This window comes from Thermobia domestica, chromosome 11 (assembly GCF_964235325.1).
Source record: "Thermobia domestica chromosome 11, izTheDome1.hap1.1, whole genome shotgun sequence".
In the NCBI taxonomy this organism is placed as follows: Eukaryota; Metazoa; Arthropoda; class Insecta; order Zygentoma; family Lepismatidae; genus Thermobia; species Thermobia domestica.
The window spans coordinates 198,063,443-198,089,426 of record NC_137464.1 but is presented as its reverse complement, the minus strand read 5'-3'; the positions used below and the strand labels follow the sequence as shown (position 1 = coordinate 198,089,426).

The 25,984-nt window shown below is 33.8% G+C and overlaps 1 protein-coding gene across 4 annotated transcripts in view; it reads right to left on the bottom strand.

The window, feature by feature from the left end:
• Nucleotides 1-8,072: 8,072 nt before the first annotated feature.
• LOC145664655 (uncharacterized) overlaps nt 8,073-25,984 on the bottom strand; it is a 41,661-nt gene continuing 23,749 nt past the window's right edge. For 3 of the 4 annotated variants that reach the window (XM_081731495.1, XM_081731491.1, XM_081731493.1), the window contains one exon: nt 8,073-9,936. In XM_081731495.1, the coding sequence (XP_081587621.1) occupies nt 9,406-9,936 (531 nt within the window). In that variant the 3' untranslated portion in view covers nt 8,073-9,405. Of the gene's footprint in view, nt 9,937-20,151; nt 20,790-25,984 lie in introns of those variants that run through there. The other variant, XM_081731492.1, reaches the window with a different exon arrangement.

Here is a 25,984-nt window from a genome sequence, read left to right as displayed (position 1 = left end):
GTCTAAGCTCAGGATTTGGAACTGTTGGGGGTGGTTTGGGTTTTAAAGTGTAGCGCCTACGACACTCCTTATGCACTTCCAACACTACTTCCTTTTCGAATTTCTCCTTCACACCATCTTGCTTAATTTCACTACACTCTATTATTCTATCTCTCCCTTTTTGAGTTAACCGAATAAGTTCACCACCTTTATCAACACAAGATTGCAATAAACAAATCATACTTACAATGATAATAATGTCGTTTTCACGTCCACAAAGCAAATCAAAACTGTTATGAAACAACTACCGGTAATACCACTTGTTATACTTGATCAGTGTGCCTTTGTTTGGAAGACATAGTAAAGTATCAGAAATAGGTTTTAAACGTAAAAAGTAAAGTAGATACACAAGAGAATGTCGTTTACATTTTTTAAACATTCATCTTAAAATAATAATTATGCATGTTGATTTAAAAATAACAATACGCAGAGGAAATGTCGAGGTTTTGTAATTTAGAGACATCTGCGGAGCAAAAATATAACTGTATCTTTAACAAAGAGAAAAAATAATTTTCTAATCTCTTTCCTTCTACCCCTTCCCTCTCCCAAACCCGACACTATTTCTGCGGAGACTTTTTACCACACTTAGAGTAAAGGGTAATAAATAATTTGGAACAGCCAAACCTTTGTTTTTTTGGATGCCCGGGTTTAGGTGTTTTTCTGCCTAATTTTACTGTACTATATGTGAGCTTGTGGCATGAGCGCCGATCCTGGGGGGCCCGGGCCCCCTATTGTATTTAAGAATATACAATATTTGGCATAATTTGAAAGCAATTGGTCTTAAAATCCTCATATATGCCTTCTGCATCTGATTGAGCCCCTCCCCCCCAAATTTACAGAGAAATTGGCGCCCTTGGCTTGTGGTGCATTACATCGTACCCGTGAGTATTTTCGATGTTCTCTCGTTTTCTTGCACATTAGCGTTCCCAATTATTTATAATCGTCCACCTCCTTGAGACTAAAGGGAATAAACGTGGTGTGTAAAACAGGGGCGTGTAGTGCATATTACCGCTGTTACCGGCGGTAACGATAAAAATACGACAGTTTTCCGTTGTTTTCGTATGTCTCTAAATTTCATCATCAACAAGAGATTTTCCTTTTCTTTCTTTCTTTTTTTTTAAAAAAAAGTTCGGACGGCCTATGCCGCATTTACAATGTGAATGAACGCAACATGCCAGCGCCAAATAGGAACATACTGTTGTTGATACCGCGGATTTCAGAGGTAACGAGAACCCCGATAGCGGTCATTCACTTCAGTAGCACCTTTCAGTGTGCCAACCAGAAGCATTCTGCGCGCTCGTATTTGGACTTTCGGAATGGTCCTTTATGTTACCGTTCGGCTGAGTGGATCAGGAAAAAATAGGAACGTTCCCTGGCAAAACGAGGAGAATCTAGAATATCATCAGCATGTTTATTCTACTCGCTATAGAGGATCGAGCTGGTAGTGATTCAACTACCGTTTCGTTTGCTTTCCCATTCCAAGGATGAAAACTTGGCTGTAATTTCCGTATCCGTAAGGTTATTTCATTGTCTTAACAGTATACAATTTCAGACAAATATAAGTAGCAGGATTTTCATAGTAATAGCATTAAACATCTTCTACTGTAAGACTGTATGTTCGTAAGTGTATTGTTTATATGTTAAAATGTAGTTTTCGCATGACTATATGTTAATATGCTATCTTTAAATTTGAATAATATACCAACAGAGAACAAGAACATATTCTAACAAACAAACTTAATATAGGTTTGCTTTCCTACAAAATAGTTTCTTATTGACTGTTAATTTGAGCTATGGCAATTTATTATTATTATTATTATTATTATTATTATTATTATTCAGATTTTATTTCTCCGCCAAGTGATCTTCTGAACTGTGTCATTGTCTGAACTGTGTCATTAAAAATACAGGAATGCCCATCGATGAAACACACTGTGCTATATGTGAACTGTTTCAAGATCAAGGGGGAATAGTAAGTTTTAATTATACAATTAGGGAGAAGTAAAGATGTTTCCCGGCGCTCGTTCTAATTCGAATACTTATTATTATTTAGACTTCATGCTAATTAACTTGAAAATATTTTGTTTTTAATTTAGTTTAGAATACTTTCGATTCAGCAAATTTTCACCTCTAGCCTCTAGCATACTAGTTGAATTTGCACTTTGATACAATTTGATATGTTGAAAAAGAACTGTGCAATCGTCTTCATCATACCGTAGTTTGACTGTCCCAAATTGTGTTTGACTGTCTAATTTTCATTACGGAAAACTTGTTGCTCAAACATAGCTTCTAGTTATACAAAGATACACAGAAGTCTAGTTTTTTCATTGTTATGCCCATAGGTTTAATTTAGTTTTGTAAAAGTTCATTGACTGTACAAAAGGGCATAAGTTTTTTTAAAACTATGTGGTGACTTGCTTCTTTTTTCTCAAAATCTTCAAAAAGAACAAATGCTTTGGACTATGTAGTCAACAAAAGTATCCCAACAACTTTAAACAAAAAATGTAACTATAGATGTAGGATATATGATGTCCTGTATAGCTTTAAAGATGAACTGTTAGGACTCTTTAAATTCCTGACGGGAAACATCGACGAATGGGATTCTCAAACCAGAGTTCGTGCAGTAAAATTCTACCAAACCCTTCAAAGTTTTTGACTTCATTTTTTTTTATTTGAACTGTTTTATGTTATAGCATCAAGATAAGAAATCTTGTTCAATATCTTACCAAAGAAAATTCATGACGTAGATTACTGCAGAAAGAAAATAGATGACTTTGAAGAATATCCAAGATCACTGAGAGACAGTTTCGATTATATTTACTAAAAAATGGAAGAACCTGAAGAGCCACACTTTTCAAAAAGATGAAGGTAATTGAAGTACGATTTGACCCCTCCCTAAAAAAAAAGTCTTTGTCAGTGCCTATAGTTTAAAATGGTTGATACGCTGGGGAAAAAAGTACGAGATTTTCTGATATTGAAAACTGGAGATTCATACTTGTAATATCAACAACCGGTAACAATCGTCAAAGTGTCACGCCACGCCACTGGTGTAAAACTAGAAGTGACATCATTAATTTTTCTTTCACTCAATAACTGAAAGCTTGTGTTAAGGACAAGAGTAAGAGTTTGTATTGATTTGTTAACTAAATTATTTTATAATTACGAATACTGTTAATTATGGGTGTATTAATATTATCTATAACATTCTCTTTTTATCTGTTCCTTTTCCGTCAGCGTTTAGAAGTTACTGAATGCGAATGGTGTATGCATATATCTCTCTCTACTGAACCACAAAAATAGCGCGAAACCTCACAATTCCTCTTTTAAACGCTATGTTTTGACTGTCGCTCACGTTTGTCAAAGTTTCATGAAAAACTAGTCTTCCTCGCTTCGCTTCGTATTTGTGTATTGCACTCAAGTTTCTTCTGTTGGGAATGATTATTAAGTAGAAATGCAAGGGCTCGAAAAAAAAAAACGGCTTTTTTGAAAAAAAAACTCGATTTTTTCTGCTTCGCTTTTTTGCTTGGGAAATTTTGGGCTTCTTTCAAAATTTTACTTTAAATTTATAAAGCAGACTTTGTTTCACTTCTCTACAGCACAAGAACTCATTTGATTAGTAGTTGATGTACATAATAATATAGAACCTCTAAAATAAACCAAGAATTTCGAAAAGATTTTTTTTAAAATTCTTAACATATTTACATTATGAATTCCAAAGGATTAACCAATATATTTATATATATATATATATATATATATATTAAATATATAATAATTTTTTAACTTCTTATACACAAAAATAAGTACTTTTTTTAAAAAAAGATACACAAATAACTAGCAAAATTGTATGTAGTATTTTTACTTCAAAATATCACACACCCTCTTTTTGAAACAAAAAATAAAACATGAGAGAAATACATTTATATGATAATCTTAAAAGCTGCACATCAAGAGTTTGGTTTCGGGTGGTTCTGTACATTCTTGAAATTTTTAAGTTTTAACTTTCATATACATTGTATGAATATTTCGAACAAATTTTTCATTCATTGATCACATACGTAATAATGTCACTTATCAGGTGCTTGAAATCTGCAAAATCGATAAAATTCCGAATTCTATAATGCACGGACTGTTCCTTAAGCTTGTTCAGAATCGGGAAAGTACCAAATTTTCTGTTAATCAATCATATGCGTAATAGACTGTTAATCTGATCGTGCGGTCTCCTAGACTTATAACCACCATCACAGTTTACCCAGTCCTGAAGGTTTCTGAATTTTTAACGACAGGAATTCAACGTATCATTACGAAACTTTTTTTTTTTAAAAAAAAAAAGAGAAAAAGTATGGAATACATTTAAGAAGAGTTGAAAAAATCAATCTCCGTTCCAATTCACAAGGCGACAAAACTGAATGTAATAATTATGAGGCATTTCTTTAAACATTCTATTAACAAGTTTGATTCCATACGCAGATGAAATTATTGGAGATTATCAGTGTGAATTTAGGGAAATCGATCAACTATCTACCAGATATTTACTATTCGATAAATACTCGAAAAGAAATGGCAATATATTACCCAGTACATCAGCTGTTAATTGCTTTTAAAAAGGCTTACGACTCGGATAGGAGGGAAACATTATACAACATTCTTACAGAATTCGGAATACCGAAAAAGGTAGTTAGATTAATTAAAATGTGTTTAAATGAATCCCAGAGTAAAATCCGAGCAGAAAAATTCTTGTCCATGAGCTTCCACGTCGAGAATAGCCTGAAACAAGGAGATGTGTTATCGACATTATTGTTTCAGCTTTGTTCTGGAGTACGCTATAAGGAAAATTAAAGATAGCAACTAGGCCCTGGCGTATGCTGATGATGTAAATTTAATAGGGGATGATAGAAGAACAATAGAAAGAAATGCAGAGGTCTTATTAAACGCTTGCAGCGACATTGGTTTAGAAGTAAAAGCAAAGAAAACTAAATACATGGAAGTTCACCGGGATCGTAATATGGCAAATTATGGATGCGTTAAAATATCAAATAATACTTTCGACAAAGTGGATACTTTCAAATATCTGGGATCAATATCACTAGACCAAAATCATATCCACAAAGAAATTAAATGTCGACTGAAATCAGGAAATTCGTTTTATTATTCAGTTCAAAGTATTTTGTCGTCGCGAATTCTGTCGAGGAATTTAAAGCTTAAAATATATAAAACGATAATCATGCCTGTTGTGCTTTATGGTTGTAAAACATGGTCGCTTGAGGGAAGAACGCATACTGAAAGTATTTTAAAATAAAATCCTGCGGCGAATATTCGGACCCAAGAGGAACGGGAATGGGGGAAACTTCATAACGAAGAACTGCATAATTTATACGGTTTACCAAACATCGTTACGGTCATCAAGTCTAGGAGGCTCAGGTGGGCAGGTCATGCGGCCAGAATGGAAAAAAGGTAGGAACGCTTTCAAAGTTTTAACTGGAAATCCAATCGGAAAACGTCCATTAGGAAGACTTAGGTGCACATGGGAGGACAATATTAAAATGGATCTCGCAGAAATAGGAATACAAACTAAAAACTGGATCCACTTGGCTAAGGATTGAAGTCAGTGGACAGCTTTTGTGAGCGCGGCATTGAACCTTCGGATTCCATAGGCCATAGAGAGAGAGAATATATTTAAGTTAAGCACAACTGCACAACAACCATGAGTGAGTGGTTAGCTTTTGCGCTTCTATCGGGAAGTTCGGGATTCAACCCCGCATTCGACCATTTTGACAAAAGTTTTTCTTAAATGTATCTGTGAATGTAGAAATAATGCATGTACTGAGAGTTCTGGCTCCTTTCTTATCGTTTTTAAATCGTTGTTATTACTAATTACCAGCAATGACTGATTTGCGAAGGGGGTTAGGGTGGGGATGTTTTACGGGTGAAGCTTGTACCCCGAAATTACAGAATTTCTAAAACAAACGAAACATTTGTTATGCCTTTACTCATAAACTTCAAGCTCTTCTCAAATAAAAATTAGGTATTTTTAGAAAAACTAAACATTAATAAGAAAAACCCCTCCCAAAATACTTTTCTAAATCCGCCACTGATTATAAGTATAAAATGGACTTCAAGATTGTATCCGGGAATATTATTACTGAATATACAAACAAAACGAAATATTAGTTATGCTTGTACTCATAAACTCCCAAATAAAAATTAGGAAATTTTAGAAAAAACAAACATTAAGCAGAGAAACACCTACCAAAATATTTTTTCTGAATCCGCTACTGATTATTTGTAAAAAAAAATGGTATTCAAATTTATATCCGGAAGATTATTGCTAAATCATTGCACAGCTACAGTATAACAAGACAGATATCCTGACAAACGTACGCTCTGACGGATATATTGAAAAACAAAAGTTTAACTTATGTGCTGGAAGCTAGAGTAGGCCTACTAATCTCTAGGAAATGAAACTCGGATGACTAAAAAGAAATGATGTACAAAAGAAAAAATGTCGATAACTCAGAAGTTAAAATAAAGTTAAATATCTTCTACAGTTACCCTCAAATACTACGTACTTTATGTTTACTTTAATTCATAAAACATGTGTTCCATCCATCATGATGGTGAATTCCAGAGAGAAAGAAAGCTATTTCAATAGAAAAATCATGAAAATGAAAAAAGCCCAAATTTCCAAAATTCTAGTTTTTTTTTTTTTTTTTTTTTTTTTTTTTTTTTTTTTTTAAGCCGGCTTTTTGCATCTCTATTACTAAGTGATCGTCTCCGCCCATTCTCATGCAATATAGAACATTGTACGAAAGAATGGTCTTTACAATGTTCTTGAAGGCCTAAACTTGAAAAGCTACTATTGCTTAACTCAAATTCTTAGGAAGCGTTTTAAAATAAACGGTATATTATTAAGATACAGTGTATTAATAATTAGGAGAATTATTTTGAGTATGACGTATATATATTTGGATAGGCTCAGCTTTATAGGATCCTACATCCCTGACTATAAGGCATATTCTAAGCAGCAGTGGTTACATCTAACAAACAGAAGTGCAAATTTTACAGGTCTTGTCAACTGAATAGTGGCATGAATAACTATTGATAATAGATAGAGTTTGTAACGAGTACGTTTAGTACGATGAGTTCACAACATTTTCGTCTCCATGTTAAGAACACTAACTTGCTACATAACTACAGGGTGTTTCAAAACAATACTAACAACGTCTGGGAAGTGATTCCTGACACCAAGATAAGACAAAAAGTACAGATCAACCTGGGTACACAAATGTTTCCTTTCGGAGTTATAGGCTGCCAAAACATGAAAAAATGAACTTTAAAGACCCACAGCCCCAAAACTATGGGACTTACCGTAGTCGGGCCAAGACTTCGCTTAGAACTAATAGGTACGCTATCCAAAAATACATGTTTCAGAATCTTAACGTATTCGCGCAACAATTTTTATAGAGGGAGTTCGGCAATGGGCATATAATTTGAACTACTACTATAAAAAATTGTTGTGGAAGTACCGCAGGATTTTGAAACTTGGATATTCGGAAAGGGCACATACTAGTTCCTAAGTGAAGTTTTGACCCGACTACGGCAGGTCCCACAGTTTTGGAGCTATAAACCTTTAAATTTCATTTTTTCATGTTTTCGGCAGCCTTGCACACTGGATAGTCTATACTTTTTGTCTTATTTTCGTATCAGGAATCACCTCACAAATGTTGTCTGGGTTGTTTTGAAACACCCTGTAAAAGAATAGAGGATATAAGAATAACAACAGCAACGCAGCAGCACATAATAATTTCGGTTGACAGTGCACATAAACTCACCACAAATGAATGACGTATTGTCCAAACACACTATCATCACACTCGGCTTTTTTATTTAAAAGAAAAAAAGACAGTCGCTTACTTTTAACAAGTTTGCGTCCAAGTCATAAGCGTCAATACTGTTAATTTGAAACTAATAAGCTGTGAATATTATATATATATATATATATATATATATATATATATATATATATATATATATATATATATATATATTGCTTACTATAATTTTGATATTATGACAAATATTACATTTCAATCCTCCTGCACAGAGTATGAAGTAACGAAAATTTTTAAAATGTCATTTATGTTATACTACTCAAAACACAACTTATGACACCTATTATATTTGAAAATGTTCAAAAGTTTCATACCACTCTTTAAGTGTTCAAACCTTTTTATATTACTATTTCTTTATGTATTTTAATTTTATACTGTTTGCTTGTTCGGAATTTAAAGTTAATTACTGCACCCAAAACTATCTCAGGTGGATTTACAACTTCATGTGTGATCTAAAGCATATATTCCCATTGGGACTCGAACCCCGGTCTCCTGCATTTAAGACGAGAACGCTATCATTTGCTATGTGGGATATTTTAACACTGTCACAGGATGGACATTTGTGACTATTTTAGCCTGTCCGTATACAAATTTTTATCACATTACTCTAAAAAGCATTAAAAACAAAACTTTTCTGGTTAGAGGTGAGGATGGTATATTCTGGTTCTCTACCTCGAATTATAACTCATATAAAATGGCGATGTTTGCTCCATTAAGAAATAAGTCAGATATGAAATACTGAATAAGCAAGTCGAAGGTTCAGAATTTTGTTGCGTGTAGTCATAGGTTTGATTTTAGAGAACTCCAGGAATTAAAAATAAACATGGAATTGTGTTTCTTATTATTTCATAAATTCTGAAAGAGTAGAAGAAACGAATCATTTATGCAACTCCAAATTGTATAATATTGAAGTATCCTCTCTCCGCAAAACTCGAGAGAACCTTTGTGTAATTTGAGGATACCAGTTAATTTAAAAAAAAAAAATGAACTTTTTTTAAAAAAAAATACTGCTGACGAATTATTAAAATATAGCACTATTTCCCAGCATTTACAAAATATTCCAGGAAGTACCTGATAACTGACAAACTCAAGTCAACTTACATAACCTAATCTTTGATAAAGTACTTGTTTACAACAACAACAAAAAAAGACAATTTTGCATTGTGGCAATTTGTAATATTGTAAGCACTCAAACGCGCCGTTATAAAATTCTAATAATCTTCAGTTTTAATATTTTACAAATATGAAATTTAAACTCTTACGAATGAAATAATACAGTGAAAACTCTTTTTAAATATCGAAAACATATGTTAGTGCTAATTGGAAAAAGTTAAATACTAATTTAATAAAAATAACCAAGCGAAAAATACATGCTATCTTTATTCCAAAGAAATTAAAAATGAAAATGAATAATGCTTATATTACAGTTATGTACTATGGTTAAACTTGTTTTTATGCTTTATACTTCGTTATGTCACTTTTTCACATATTCTTTTAGAAGTGCAATTATTGTTTCGTTTGTTTTTCTTAATTGTTGAGCTTCACTTTGTAGATCACGTAAAGTATCTGTAATTAAGTGTGTAATTTCCATGGAAGTGGAAGAAATGATTCCCCTTTTCCTCCTCTTTTTCGCTGGGCCTTCTTCTTCTTCTTCTTGTTGCTCTTGTTCTTGTTCTTCTCGTATTTCTGTCTCTGGAGGAATAGTTGATACTATGATAAATCCGTCTTCCACTGACTCCACCACAGGTTCCACTGATTCCTCCCTATTTTCTATTGACTCCATCCCAGTTTCCACATATTCCACCTCAGATTCTATATATTTCACCTCCTGTTCTATATATTTCACTTCATCTTCATCTTTGCACGAGGCTTCAGAAGACACTACTACAGATCTTCCGGGTGATATCAAACGCCTATGCTCTAATGCTTCTTCCATATAATCGTAGAATGGCCAGCTAATTATGACCTCGTCTTCACTCGTCTGCGATTTGAATTCCTTTAGTTCCTGGGAAAGAAAAATATAACATAAATTAAAAGCGGAAACTATACACTGTATTGTCAATATAATGTTCCTTTGAGGAAAGAATATTGAGAAATTATTTATTTATAAAGAGGAAAAGGTGTTAGTGTAATAGGGTGGACAAATGTAATAAATTGACTATTATGCGAAATGATGTGTAAAGAAAAAATCTTACATTCTTAGTGTTTAACGTGGAAAAAAGTAAAAAATGAGATATATACCAATCTATAGATCTCAATGAGCTGAACAAAATGAGTATTATTAAATCCTCATACGTAATTTGCGACTGAAAATTTTTAACCTAAAAATGATGCTGTACGCTAATCATGCCACGTATTGAGATGAAACTGATACTGAAGTGTACTCGCATCAAACTTTGTTAACACGACGACGACGACAATAAACAGAATGAGACATAGCCCATACTAACTTTAGTTTTATATTTAATTAAAATGTTGTTCAAAGATAAGACAAATCAATGCATAGATCACATCGAGTTGAACATACTCATATGCTTGAAGATAAATTTTCATGCGTAGATTTCGAGAAAAATGATTTTTCATAGTACTAGAAAGTGTATTGTTCTTTGCCAATCTAATACAATTGATAGTTTTCCTTCTGCTGGAAGTACTAAAATGCATGTTGTTCGTTTCCACTCTGGTGCAATTGATAGTTTTCCTTCTGCTGGAAGTAGTAAAAAGCATGTTGTTCGTTTCCAATCTGGTCCAATTGATAGTTTTCCTTCTACTGGAAGTACTAAAAAGCATGTTGTTCGTTTCCAATCCGGTGCAATTGATAGTTTTCCTTCTGCTAGAATTGTATTTATTTATGTACTTATATTAAATATACACACTGTTAAGTAGCAGCTATTGTTGATTTCTCCTAACAATGACACTCTTAACACTGATGCACATAAACTTTTAAAATAATAAAAATCAGTAAAACTCATTATTACATAATGCTGAAGTACTGCGTTGACAGAAATATTACATTAAAATCATCAGGAAAAGATGTAGCAATAATAAGTACTAAAGGTTGCCTAAAAGTTCAATTTGTGGACCTATAATGTGGGACATTACTTTCCAACCATGCTTGAAAAAAATTAGAAGGCGAGTGGGATATGCGGACGATTTAGCAATTCTGATAACAGGTTCCTCAAGGAGACAAATAGGACAAAAAAGAAACTTTATATAAGAGACGTTAGAAACATGGTGTATAGAAAATAAATTAACCTTATCGGTTAACAAAACGAAAATTACACTTACAACATTCGATCCATCCAACTCTACAAAGAGAACTCATAACTTAATTAGGAATACTAAAATAGAAATTGTAAATGAATTCAAATATCTAGATCTATAGCTGGATAAATAACTAAATTTTGGAAAACATATAACTGAAACAACAGAAAAGAAAAAAGTAACTAACATTTAGCAGTCGCTATACACACATCTTAAAATTAACAGACTTTTTTTTAAAAAATTATATAAAACTATCCTAATGGCTATTGCACAATATTGTGCTGGATTTGGAGTCAAATTTGTATTTTAATAAACAACAAAGCGAAAAATTAATAAGAGAGCAGCGATTAATGCTGTTTAGAACCCAAATCATAAAAACTATCTGCAGAAACTATACAACATTTGACCAATGAATAAATCAAGATCCTGGAAATCACCAGAGAATCATCGAACAAAAAAAGTTTACATCAATAAATTAATAAAAAAGGAAATGGGGAAAATGAATGGAAGAATTCATCAAAGCGGCAAAGAAAAATAAATATTCCAAATATAAAAATAACAGAAAAAGTGGGAATAATAAGCAGTGAATTAACTGAATATATTTCCGAACACGGATCATACATATCTCATATAAGAAAATTTAATATAATTAACGACAACAAATCTACACGTAATGAAATACAAACATCAGAACATGCCTTGCCGAACTGCAATAATTATATAACAAATAACAAAATGAGAGATATCAGAAATGAAATTGAAGTGGACAACATAGAAACTATAATAAATGATAATATGAAATAAGAACGATTACCAATTGTAGTAAGATACCAAGGAACTTATGGAAGGAGACAAAAGCTGAGAAGAAGAAATTAACAAGACACACTCGAATATGTAGTCATATAGAAACAGAAGAAAATAAACATAGTGAAATCTAACAGAATCAAAAACTAAGATATGATCACTGTTCCAGAACTTAAAAGCTTTACGTTCCTTCTTTTTAATGTGTTGTGTTTTAGTGTCTTACCTACTGTTGCTGTGTTTTTGTGTCTCAAGAGTGAAGAGAAAAAATAAGATTTTACAAAACTGATGATAGAACTTACCACCAAAACAATTCTGATACTGTTTTCTATAACTAACAACGAAAGGAAATTTGGAAATGTAGAAATCCGATTCTCTTTTGAAGAGCTCTTCCTTGTAGTGGTGGTGAAAGATATAAATAAAGTAACATCAAGGAATGTGATATTAACACAGGATAGATAACTAATAAAATTCAATTCGATAAAAATCGGGTGAGAAACAATGGAACTAGATAATATTAGTTTTAAACTCTTTACTAATTCTTTTCATATTTTCTTTTCGCTTGTATCTTTCTGTAAGTGGATTTTACTGTTAATTTATGAGCGAGTTTGTGATTACGTATATTTTTTCGATTCTGTAAACCAAAGAAATACAAATAAAAATAAAAAAACAAGAAATAAAGAATAGGGCATGATATAAAATGTATTAATTATCATGTCAAAAAAAAGACCTCACACTGAGACCAATTATTGAGAGAAGAAAAATCATACAAATATTTCAAAAGAAAACAGTGGTAAAGAGGAAATTACGGGTAAGAAACAGTTGCGTCTGCCATTCAATAAGACCATATGAAATGGCAAAGCTAGGGAGAAGTGCAGGCAAAAATAAATAAAATAAAATAAAACTTCCGTATAATCATATCTTAGAATCCTTATGAGGATTTCCACAAATATGATTATCTTACTAAGAATTATACAGTATCTGCAAGTAACGTATTAAAATAGGCGCGGGAAGTTATCGAACTTTTATGTAGCTGTGACGAATCATCAATATTGTTTTACAAGGCTCTTTATTACGAATTTTCATATTCCTATGAAGAACCAACAATGTTGCTTTACAGGGAAGGACAAAGTATTTGAATATTTGAATATACCAGTTCTTGGTTATTTATCGGTTTGTAACTTTTTTTGAAAACTTGTTTAATGATTTCATGAAATCGGATACACATGGAAGATAACGATTTTCTTGAGTCTAGTGTTTTAAGGCGTGATTTAATTTGTTCACAGCTTTGGAAACTTGACTTTTGGTTCGACTCACTGAGCAAAGCTCAGCTTCTCGATATGATTATTTTATTTCGCTGTTTCTTGCAAACGGAGGTTAACAATGAGTACTGGTCTATTCATCTACCATAGCTTCTAGCTTGCGATCAAACAGAAGCAAACAATGGAATGTAGTAAAATTGTTTTTTTAAAAGTGAATATTAATAGTAATTTCATTTTTGAATTAGTATAAATGCTAAGTGTGTTTTCATACAAAAAGGAACTACTGCAATCAACCAGCCATAATATATGCTAGTTTGTCTGCAAAAATGGATCCTAGATGACTGGTTATATATATATTATATATAGAGGTAATTGAGCGGGAAATCGGTGTTTAATTTTCGATGCGAGCTCATGTGGCTCAGACGTTAAGTTGTAGGCCCATGTCTCACACAGCATCGGTGTTGAAAGGGACGCTAACTCTAGTCTAACCAACCAATAAAACTTCTAATACGACCATCCGTAGTTACCTAAAATCGGCCGCGCACAGAGGCAATCATTTTAGACATGGTTCAATGATTTATGTAGTAGTTCCAAATCAGGGTGTAAATCGCATATAGCGAAGAAGGCAGGGATATTGAATTATAGGATGTCATTCTCTCTGTCGTTTTTGTTTCTAAATAATTTTATTTTGGAGGTGACAAAGCGTTAGGAGATATTTGAAGAGATTGTATTACTCAGGAGGTCGCATAGGTCTGTTGATTGTGATGACTTGGCACGAACTACACGAATACTGCGTTGTTGATTTCTTCGTAAGGGTACCAGTGTCATATCTTCGCTTCTCTAAGTTTCAATTTCCATTCTTTTACATTACTGGGTACATGGGGTTGCAGGTTTGACTATTTCCTATGAAAGAGCTTTGAAATTGGAACGCATTATGGTGGTTCGATTCTACTTTAAACTGTAGTCCTATGTCTTATATAGTCTCAGTACCAAAAAGGGACGCATTCCATTCAAGTAACTAACAAACAATTAGCAAGCGTAGATAGCAATTTATTCTTGACACTTTTAAATTTTTAGACTAAACCTCGTTGCTATTTCCCCTTTATATTCTTCTTTATTACACAAATCCTGCCTTCTCGTTAAAGAATATTAACTTCTTCATTGTACTAACATAAACATCATTGACTCTCAACTGCACATTAAAGGAGAAAAACTTCTATAGACGACTGTTTTTAGTTTCTGATAAACTCAACTTCAAGCAACTGATCACAAAGAAAGAAGTAAAATAAAACAAGAAAAGCCTTCCTTGAGAAAATAACTCAATCCGATGCTGCCTTTATGAATCAGTTTCTGACAATTTTTGAACTGAAACACTGCGCACAGACACACTTCTATTTCTTTTTTGCTAGTGAAGAACAGAACTAGTGATCATCTCGGCACCTAGAGCATTGGAAATGATTCACGTTTATTTATTTATTTAATTTCAAATTTAAAATGCATGTAGAAATAAAATGCTTTGACACAATGTTTTAAGTTATTTATAAGAGAACTGTTTGCTCTACAAGATAGTGTGTTCTGATTTTTTAAACTTTATTGTTTTTTTGTCTTTTTCAGAGCATTAAAATGGATTGTCAAGTGAACAAAATAACATTTTTGACACATTTGATTTTTCGATGTAATCGAAGTGTTAAGCCTGCTGAAGCTGCTCGTGAAATTTGTGCTGTATATAGAGAAGGAACAATGCGTCAAAGTACCATTCGTCCTTGTTTTCCATCCTTCAAAAATGAGAATTTTGACTTCAAGGCCAGATCACAAACTGTCGACCAATTAAGGTTAATGAAGTATTGAATCATCTACAAGATAATCTATGTCAAACGACTAGAAAGCACACGAATTGTGACAAATAAAACCTAGCTTCAGAAATTCGGGGTATGGATGTCACACACTTTGAGCAGTATATCGTTCAATAATGATGTGTGATTGAAGGTTTGGTTGTACGAATTGTTTCAAGACCGGAATAATTCTATCGATGAAACTTCCTGAATGATAGAAGGAAATCGTAAACAACAACGGAGAGTGTATTATTCATTAATCTGTTGTTTGTTTAAAATAAATATAGACAAAATGCTCCTGAATTATTACTCAACTCAATATTTACGTAAAAAACATGCTGTTTTTCCAAACCAACGAGATACCAAACACTTTTATGGCATTTCGAGTATTTGCAATCATCTGCACCATCAACTCAGGTTATTATCTTTATTTCACTCTGCACATAAGGTCACGAATACAACATATCAATTGGCTGTAATGTGATTACCTGTAAGAGGGTAAAACACTTTACAGAGGGTTCCAATGCATTATTTTAAGGGGAGTATAATTTCGTTCCAGTGGATGATCTGTCGTGATGAGAAAATATTAACTTGGTCGTCCTAAACGGTTTCTTTGAATACATTGCCGAGAACATTTAAAAGCATGCCTCCATTGAATGCAGTACATGTGCAAACTTCCGGTCTATGAAGGCATTCTTTGTTTGTTCGTTTTTTTTTTTTTTTTTTAAAAAAAAAAAGAGCCAGTTAAATTTTACAGCAAAGTAACACATTCAAAAAAATACTGTTGACTAAATACTATATCATACCTAGATTAGTAGAACTTACTACGTATTCTCTTCCAAATACCGTAAGTCAACTGAAACAACATAATCATTAGTTATGTGCTTTCCAAGATAAACTTCTCGAAGAAGAGACCTTGAAGTCGTACATGAGCTCAAAATAGCTTCATTATAAAATTCTAATATTATTCTCTAATTTCCGGAACTTTTTGAAAACATGAAACTTAAGATCATACGGATGAAAGAATACAATAATCAGAATCACTTTTTAAGTCTAAAAAAATTAACATTAACTGGACATATTCAAATGATGTCTTGAGTACTAAAGAGCTTTCTAAAAGTACTGGAGAGGTTTGAGGAAAGCCTTCGGGTCTCATCCTAAACGAAGGGAAAATCCCAACCAACACCTTCTCGCGCGAGAAAGCGGACAACGTCTGTGGCGGCTAACGTAGGCGGGGACCGACCGACTCCCGGGATAAGAAGTCAGCCTCTATCAAGTGCCAACGGCCTTCTCGGAGGGCGGATGAGCGGGTAGAGGTCAGGGCACCTTCTTGTCCTTAGGAGGGGAAACTGTCCTAAAAGGCGGACGATGAACCAAAGGGGGTCAACGGCATGGAGATGTGGAAAGGAAATGGGAAAACTACCACATTATCTTCTTCACAGAAGGGACGAAGGAGAAGAATAAATAAATATGATGGTTCTTCCTGAGATAAAAAATTCCGGAGGTAAAATAGTGCTCCGTTCGGATCTCCGGGTGGGGACTACTCCGGGAAGAATCATCAAAGGAGAAAATAATAACTTTCATTTCAGCATGGATACCTGGAACGTATGAACTCGACGACGGGCAGGTAAACTTGAGAATTTAAAAATGGAAATGGACAAATGTAAAATGGACATAGTGGGCTTGAGTAAAGTGAGATTACTAGGAAAAAGTAAGACAGTATTCGGATATTAAAGAATATTCTATTCGGGTGGTGTTAAGGCTTAGAATGGTGTCGCGATAGCAATGAAGAAAGAAGTAGCAAGAAGTGTAACCAAAGTGGAATGCTGCAGTGACCGACTGATTTTTGTCAAACTAAGTGCAAATCCAGTGGACATTGTGATAATACAAGTGTATATGCCAACAACTGACCATGATGACAATGAAGTAGAAGTAATGTATGAGGAGATTAGTGACATTTTGCATCATGAAGGAAGAGGTAAGGTCAACGCCATAGTAATAGGAGACTTCAACAGCGTAGTAGGAGAAGGAGCTGCGAATAAGACAGTGGGACCATTTGGACTAGGTAGAAGAAACGAACGGGGTCAAATGCTTATCGATTTCTGCAGGCAACATGATCTGGTGATGATGAACACATGGTTTAAGAAAAGAAAAACCAAGTTGTACACGTGGAAAAGTTCAGGAGACAAGAAACGCTACCAAATAGATTACATTCTTGTAAAACAACGCTTTAGCAATAAGTGTACGAGACGTGAAGACACTACCAGAAGCGGACATTGATTCGGACCACAATCTCCTAGTAGCGGAAGATAAAACCTGGTTACAGTCGATCAAGAAAAATGAGAGAAGAAATCGAAAATGGAACTTAGAGCGACTAAAAAATATCAACAGCGATGCGAAAGAAGAGATTGAAGAAAAAATCTGTGCAATAGGCGGTATGGTTGGCAATGTAGAAAATAGTTGGGGAAAAGTAAAACAGATTCTATTAGACACACTCCACAATACCATTGGTAGGATGGAAAGGGCACCGAGAAAACCATTGATAACTGAAGCGATGATTAAGAAGATGGAGGAACGCAGAAAGGGGGAAAAAAACAGAGACATCAATGAATACAGAAGGCTGAATAACGAATTGAAAAGAGAGACGGACAAAGCCAAAGAAAAGTACATGAAACAGGTATGTGAAGAAATAATGGAACTTCAATGGCGGCAGATACAATCTTATGTATCAGAAAGTACAAGAATTAGGAGGAAAAGCTAACAAAAGTAGTATACGAACGTTTGGAATCGAAGATCAACAAGGCCACGTGGTCACTGACCATCAAAGAATCCTTCGAATTTGGGAGGAATACATAAAAGATCTGTATGATCAGAAGAATCGCCCCAAAGATATTGCGATCGAAGCAGATGAAGAGATGGATGATGAAGAAAACGGACCCAGTATATTGAAAAGTGAAGTAATACAAGCAATCAAAGACATGCGAAGGAGAAAGTCCACTGGAGACGACGACATACAAGTAGATTTGCTCAAGGGATAAAGAGACAATGCAATTAAAGTACTGACATCACTTATTAACAAGATCTACTTGAGTGGAGAATGGCCAAAGGATTTTCTTGATGTTACAATTATTGCATTGCCTAAGAAAAAGCACGCAAAGAAGTGCAACGAGCACAGAACCATTAGCCTAATTTCCCACACTGGAAAGATTATCGCACGCATACTGAACAAGTGACTGGAAAGTAAGATAGAAGAGATGCTAGAAGAAAATCAGTTTGGATTTCGGAAAGGAAAAGGCACCAGAGATGCTATTGGGTTGATGAGAATTATATTACAATGAGTTCTTCATGGGAAGGAAGAGCTATGTTTGGTGCTTCATCAACTCGCAAAAAGCTTTCGACCGGATCAATTGGACGAAACTTTAGAAAATACTTAAAGAAATCGGAGTCAACTGGAGAGACCGACGACTCATTCGAAACTTGTACATAGGACAACGAATGAAGTTGAGTTTGAATGAAGGAGAAACCAGTAGTGTGAAGATCGGAAGAGGAGTCAGACAAGGGTATAGTATGTCGCCACAATTATTCAACATTTACAGTGAATGTTTAATGAAGGAAGCATTAATGGGAATTAGAGATTTAAAGATTGGAGGCCAGATCATTAACCCTAGAAAGACCGGGGGGGGGGGGTCAATTTTACCAGCGAGTTCTTTTTTATTTAGTTAATGTGAATTAATATGCAGGATTCTTTTTTTTTTTATTATTGTTCCTTTTGATGAAAAGTTAATTTTTTTTTCAACTGGAATATACTGCGTTTTTTTGGTAAAAATAATAATTCATGTCCGATTTGACACCCACTTGGTCATAGGTGCTATCCATCTTAGTTTTCCCCAAAAGTCCTTTCATTTTTTTTTTTTTTTTTTACCTTATTACTTTTTTACCTTATTACCTTATTAACTTGTATTACTTTTTTAAAATGTTAGTTTTCTCCTTTAAATAAACACTTGCGCTTTCATAGAACTTGTCAAGTGTTAGTTTATAGTACTAGTTTCCTGCATAGTATTATAAGAAATTTGGTATATTTAAGCAGTTTTACGCACTGTATTTCGCCCCCCCCCCCCCCATTTTTTTTTTTTTTTTTTCAAATACAAAGCACAATTCCTTGAAAAGTTTCTATTTTGAAATTTAGTTAAACTCGTAAACTCAAACTGAACAAATACACTTTGAAAGCTACTTAAAACTAGCGCGGGCAAATCTGAACCCTCCCCTCCCCTGGTCCTTCACGTAACAGATGCGAGCATGGTCTTTCTAGGGAAAACCGAAGAAGGACTACAGGAGATGATTGACAAAATAGTTGACACCGGAAAACTATATAGAATGGAAATCAACACCGAAAAGTCGAAAGTCATGAGAATATCCCGAGGAAGAGCTCCCTTACGGGTCAGAGTAGAAGAAAGAGAATTTGAAGAGGTCAAGAATTTCAAGTATCTGCGAAGTATTTTGACAAGAGACGCCTACTGCACGAAAGAGATCAGGTCAAGAATTACCATAACGAAACAAGAATTCAACAAGAGAAGATCGCTCTTAACTAGCAAGCTCAATATTAGACTTAGGAAGAAGTTGGTCAAGTGCAATATCTGGTGCATTGGACTGTATAGTTCAGAGACTTGGACATTAGGGAAGTTAGAGAAGAAATATTTAGAGAGCTTCAAAACGTGATGTTCGAGGAAGATAGAGAAGAAAAAATGGACAGAAAGAGCAACAAACGAAGATGTTTTAAAACGGACATCTTGCGAAGAAATTGTCTTCTTCATACCGCCAAAGAAGGAAAGATGGAAGGAAAGCGAGGAATAGGAAGAAGAAGAACACACCTGATCGATGATTTGAGAAACAGAAGAAAATACTGGGTGTTAAAAGAGGTAGCAGAGAATCGAAAACAATGGAAGAAACATTTCCAGGCCTAAATCTAAAATTAAAAAAAAAAAAAAAAAAAAATCCTCATTAGTCCCAGGACCTGCTTAAAGGCAGAATACTTAATAATAATAGTTCAAATGATGATTACATAAAAAATAAACACAAGTTAGCTTTATTCCGAAGAAATTCAAAATGAAAAAAGTTATACAACAGTTCTATATTATGCTTAAACTTGATTCACGTATTCTTTGAAACTACACTTCGTTTTATCACTTCATGTATTCTTTTAAAAGCGCAATTATTGTTTCATTTGCTTTTCTTAATTTTTGAGTTTCAGTCTCTAGGTCATGTAAAGTATCTGTAATTAAATGTGTAATCTCCATGGAAGCAGAAGAAATAATTCCCCTTTTTCTCCTCTTTTTCGCATGGCCTTCTTCTTGCTCTTGTCCTTGTTTCTCTTGCTCTTGTTCTTCTTGTATTTCTGTCTCTGAAGGAACAGTTGATACTATGATAAATCCGTCTTCCACTGCCCCCATCACAGCTTCCACGGATTCCTCCTTACGTTCTATTGACTCAACATCAGATTCCACATATTCCACCTTGTATTCCACATCAGGTTCCAAATATTTGACCTCAACTTCATCTTTGGACCAGGCTTCTAAAGATATTACTGAAGATCCTCGGGGGTATATCAAACTTCTATGCTTTAATGCTTTTTCTATGTGATCGTAGAATGGCCAACTAATTATGACCTCATCTTCATTCGTTTGCGACTTAAATTCTTTTAGTTCCTGGGAAAGAAAGATAAAACATAAATTAAAAAGGATACCGTAGATTGGATTTTGTTTGTTTAGTGTCCCTATAAGGAAAAAGTATCCAGAATTATTATAGTTATAATTAAAAAAAAGAAAAAAAAGAAAGAAAGAAGAAAAGGAAACAAGTGTTAGTGTATTAGGGTGAACAAAGGTCATCAATTGACAATATACAGAAAGATGCGTACCAAAAAGTAGATAGTATAAAAATTAAGGACTAATTTCTTTACCGTTAACTGACGATCTACAAAGTACTATAATGGTTTTAATATTACCTATTATTAATTGTTGCGCCTAAGCCTTTGGCTTGCTGTACACTATAGGTTATTCTATTTTGAACTAATTGAACTAAAACAATGCAGCTTTTAAGTTGAAATTCACAATAGTTCTAAATTTGCATACTGCCTGCACGGCAGCGATATGTATTAGCATTAGGTAGGCAGCGCAGGCATCGACAGCTATTAGCCTCACTTCACTATTAGGACTTAACGTTAGACACAGGCTTACATGTTTTGTTATTATAAATAGTATTTACAGTTTATCAAAAAATTATTTTCAAGCAGTGTCATCTACGTTTAGTGATTTCTCTAAACCTGCGTAGACTTCTGTCTTGCGCAATAATCCTTCTACCAGAAAGCTATTAATATGTAATCAATTAATAGACTCTTGGAAATACAAAAACAGGTGTTAGTTACATAAAAATTGTACTACGATAGCGGTCAATATGAAATCACTGAAACTCACATCTTGGCTCTATTTCCTTCGATTTTGATTTTTCTTTCTTTTTGACGCGAAGCTCACGGATTGTACTATAATACTACACCTTGTATTGAAAAATATTAGTAATAGAAAAGAAAGTTTATCATTTTTTTAAAGCAACGAAATCCAGCCTACACATACCCAAGAAGTGAAATATGAAACCTTTAGTTATGAGAGTGACTATATGTTAAACTTCTCGTTTGAGGTATAATTATGATTATATATAAAATACCTGCAATTGTTGTTCAGCATTCTTGTTTTAGTATATAAACATTTTAATGCAAGAACGTGGTATATAAAAAAAGGACTTGAATTCGAAGTTTCAAAAGTTAAGTTCTCTACTATTATTACTACTAAGGAGAATATTTATAATGTAGTGATTTTTAATAAAAATAACTACAAAAATCCTGTAAATAGATAGAATACAACATATTCATTGTGTTCCGATGGTAAATTTAGAAAAAACTAACGATATGAGTACTTATAAGTGCTTATATGAGTACATTTATAATTAATTGGTACTGAGGTAGTTTACCTTCGGCATTGCTTATAATGATGACCTATTAATACCATACATCACTCTAAATATTCTTGATATTTACTTGGCGAAATTCTTGAAATGAAATGAAAATTTTAAAAAGTCGGAGAATAAATTAAGATGCACTCAAACACAACACAACCCCTTCCTTTGGTACACCTATGGTTTGCACGTACGTGCACCCGTAGAGGTCATTCTATGACGCCAACTGACTCGTCAAGTCACAATAATTTATGAAAGAATAGGGTTTCTAAAACCTGAAATGTTAGAATATTACATTTCTAAAATATGAATTTCAGAGCACTACGCATGATTTCAATCATGGGTGTCTCTGGCGGGGGGAAGGGGCAAAGGGACTTACTTCCTTTCGATATTTTGTGTAGGTGACGAAAAGGATCAATGCTGAAGGTATTTAGCTCTATATGGAAGAAGTAAAAACACAGTAGAAGAAATGAAAAGTATTAGGTTGGTGTGATTGAAATCCAACTAACGTGTGCCAGTTTCAAAGAAAGATTTAAAAAAAAAAAAAAAAAAAAAGTTAATTTTTTGGTTTGTCAAAGTGGTCTTGGATGAAGTCACGCACTTTTCTTCATTGCTCAACCAGCAACGATTGAATATTAAACGTGAAGGAGGTCCGGAAACCGGAAAGAAATGTACAGATTTGGGGAAAATAATGTATAGAGTTGATCTCCGAATTAGGAAGGAAAATCTACAAAGACAAGGAAATATACAATAGAAGTAAGGGTGGCAAGAGGATTTGAAAAGGATAGAGAAATTTGAATAATATATATGAGGGTAATTTCATAGAAATGGAAGGGTAGCAAGGAAGAACTACTACAATTTCGAAACTAAAGATGGGAATGAGCCTTTAATGCGCGATTTTCAGCTTGACGTAGATGAAAAGAATATGCTGATGAGCCGGATAACAGCAAGATTAAAGTATATGTTTTAAGCATTAAAACAGGAAACGAAGTAAATGAGAATAGCAAAAAAACTGCGATGCTGAGGGACAAGTTCAAAAACATTCAGCGAAATGAAGAACCAAAAGACAAGCAATTCAGTGCCTTTTCAGTTTATTAATAACACAGGAGAAGAAAAAAGAAATATTCGAAATTTGTAATCAAATCAAGAGCTCATTATAGGATTTCTTTCAGAGAGATAAGATTTTGTTAGCTAAAAAATCGAAACACATAAGGATTATAGAACTACACTGCTACAAATGCGTTTAAGAACACTGAGTAGAAATTCATGGATTTGGCCCAAAGTTGTACACAAGAAGAAAGTAATTGTATATGGTACTGTTCCTCACATTATACCTATTTAAGGATGATCGGAAATGGAAATTTCGAGACGAGACCGAGATCAAGACTGGCATTTATAATTTGAGACGACACCAAGATTCAAGATAACGAGACTTGGGACGAGACCAAGACAGACACTTCTACTTCGAGACGATACCGACCAGACTACTTCAGTTTCGAAAGTTCCGGTCTCATCTCAAATATTCACAAAAACATTACTAAAATTATCTTTCTCCAAAATTTTTGTGTTCTTAAGTTACATACATGATTGTGGAGTAATTATTCTTGACTTACAGGCGTATACACAGGAGAAAGAAGGGCAAATACACCTCTGATAATGTGGTTTATCGAAAGTATTTAGAACAGCACACAATTTTGAATTTCGATCCAATAAATTTTATTATATTTCCAATCATTTTAATTACTCAAACAGCATGTTGTCAACACATTCCGAAACTTAATTTTGTATATCAAACACACAAATAAGGTTTCAACCTCCCAACATTTTCCCACACAATCAGGAATTATCCAGGGGAAGACGTGTTTAAAATTTCTGTTGTTTTACTACAACTGCTAGTATAACTAATAGTATCAACTTTTCCTTGAAATAGGGTAAAATCTTCAGATTGTACGTGCTACTAGCAGAAATTCCAGAAAAGGATAGGGCAAAACCATGAAAAGAGCATCAAATTAAACTAGAGATTTGGCTAGAGCAATTAACTGGCATATTACATTAAAACTGTGTGTCAAACTGTATATTAGTATACTAATCAACAAAAGTGCTATAAACATATCTTTATATTTGTCTTTTATATATATATCTTTATATTGCAACTGTAGTCACAATTTGTTTCGAAACTATTGACACCAGACAAAGATGAGACTGCGATTTTCGACTCGAAACGAGACCAATATCGTTATTTACCAACCAAAACGAGACTGCATGAAATCTCGTCTCCATACCATTCCTACTCCCATGAAACATCCTAAACATGTTATTCAGAGCATTCAGAAACGTACAGCTTTTGCAGTTCTCTATTGTAAAAGTAATTTCACTTTTAGCTGACAAAATCAGCGTTGCCAGTGAAATAGTAATTTAGCCATTAGTTGTGTTTTGTTAATTACTATAAGCAGGGCGCACAATTTTCGACTAGAAATTTGGAGCTTGCGATCCAGTTCAGTAGGTCACTGGATGATTTGTTAACAATTTTCATAAATGGTTCTTCACTTAAGGACTTTGATTCGAAAACTGCAATCGACAATTGGTACCGTACTTCAGTGCAGAGAGAGAGCGTTACACAAACAAAATCTTAAGGCAAGATATTTTTTACATGTATATGAATTGTCCAATTCAAAATCGATTATCCTGAATCTATTTGTCTGGTTTTGAATTTTTATGCTCTGATGTAATCTCTTTCTTTGTCAAACCAAAGGTCGCAGGGGGAGAGGGGGAAAACGACCTCTCATAATTTGTACGTGAGAGATATGGCGACCATCATTTTTGGATTAGCGAGTGCATCTGACTGAAATTATGCGCCCTGACTATAAGCATACTCTAATGCGTTAAATCCCTTAAAATACATATTGTTGAATTTCACCCTCTCGTACACTTATCGTTCAACGCACTCTAAAAGTATTGGCTTCATTGGTTGATAAGTACTAATACTCAAACATTTGATATGAATGGAAGGCAAATGAGTGTAATTTTAAAGTTGATTTTCAATTTGATTTTCTGATTACCTTGACACATACATATTATTTAACTTTGAGCATGGTCTAGCTCAGTAATAACAAAATTTAATTGTGATATTTTGAGTTGCTGCGAAATTAATGCGGGATTTTAACAAAGTAAGTTCAAACTGCCTTAACTTGTTTCAGGTTGAACGAAATTAACCAAAAAAAAAAAAAAAAGCATTATTTATTCCAATATTATAAAAATCTTTGATTCTCGAGCGAATCAAGTTTTCGAAGATACTCTGAATACTGTCTTGTTTGCTGAAGACATGTCTAAGTATCGGAAAGATGGAAATCAGTAGGCGAGATCAACATGATGGATAAGGCTATCCTATCGTTTCTTATCGCAATGCAATAACTTTTGCAGCGTCATTTGTCCACATTGTTATCATGTAACATAACTGTACATTTCCTATTAATCAACTGACCAATGCTGGACACGCAGTTTTGGGTGTATTTTGTCAATTTGAGTAAATATTTATTGGCTGTGATCGGATAAGCTGCAGAAGATCACTGCAGCTACAGAGCACCTTGCAGTCACAATAAACTCCTTTAACTGCAGCGTCGACTTTGAAAAGATTTTAGGAGCAAAAAAGTGAACCCAGATAAAATGTGTCGGTTGTTGTACAAGATTCATTTCTCCTTACATACCTCAGTTTGGCTGAGAAATGGACTACTTATTTTGGGGTAAGAGAAAATTTCAAACACCACCACCTCTAGTTCTCAGTGAATTCGTTAACATCTATTTATTTTATTTTATTATTTTATTTTATTTATTTATTTTTTCAAATGCTGCGCTACGTTTAAATAATCGAAGTTAAGTACCTCCACAACTTCTCGTG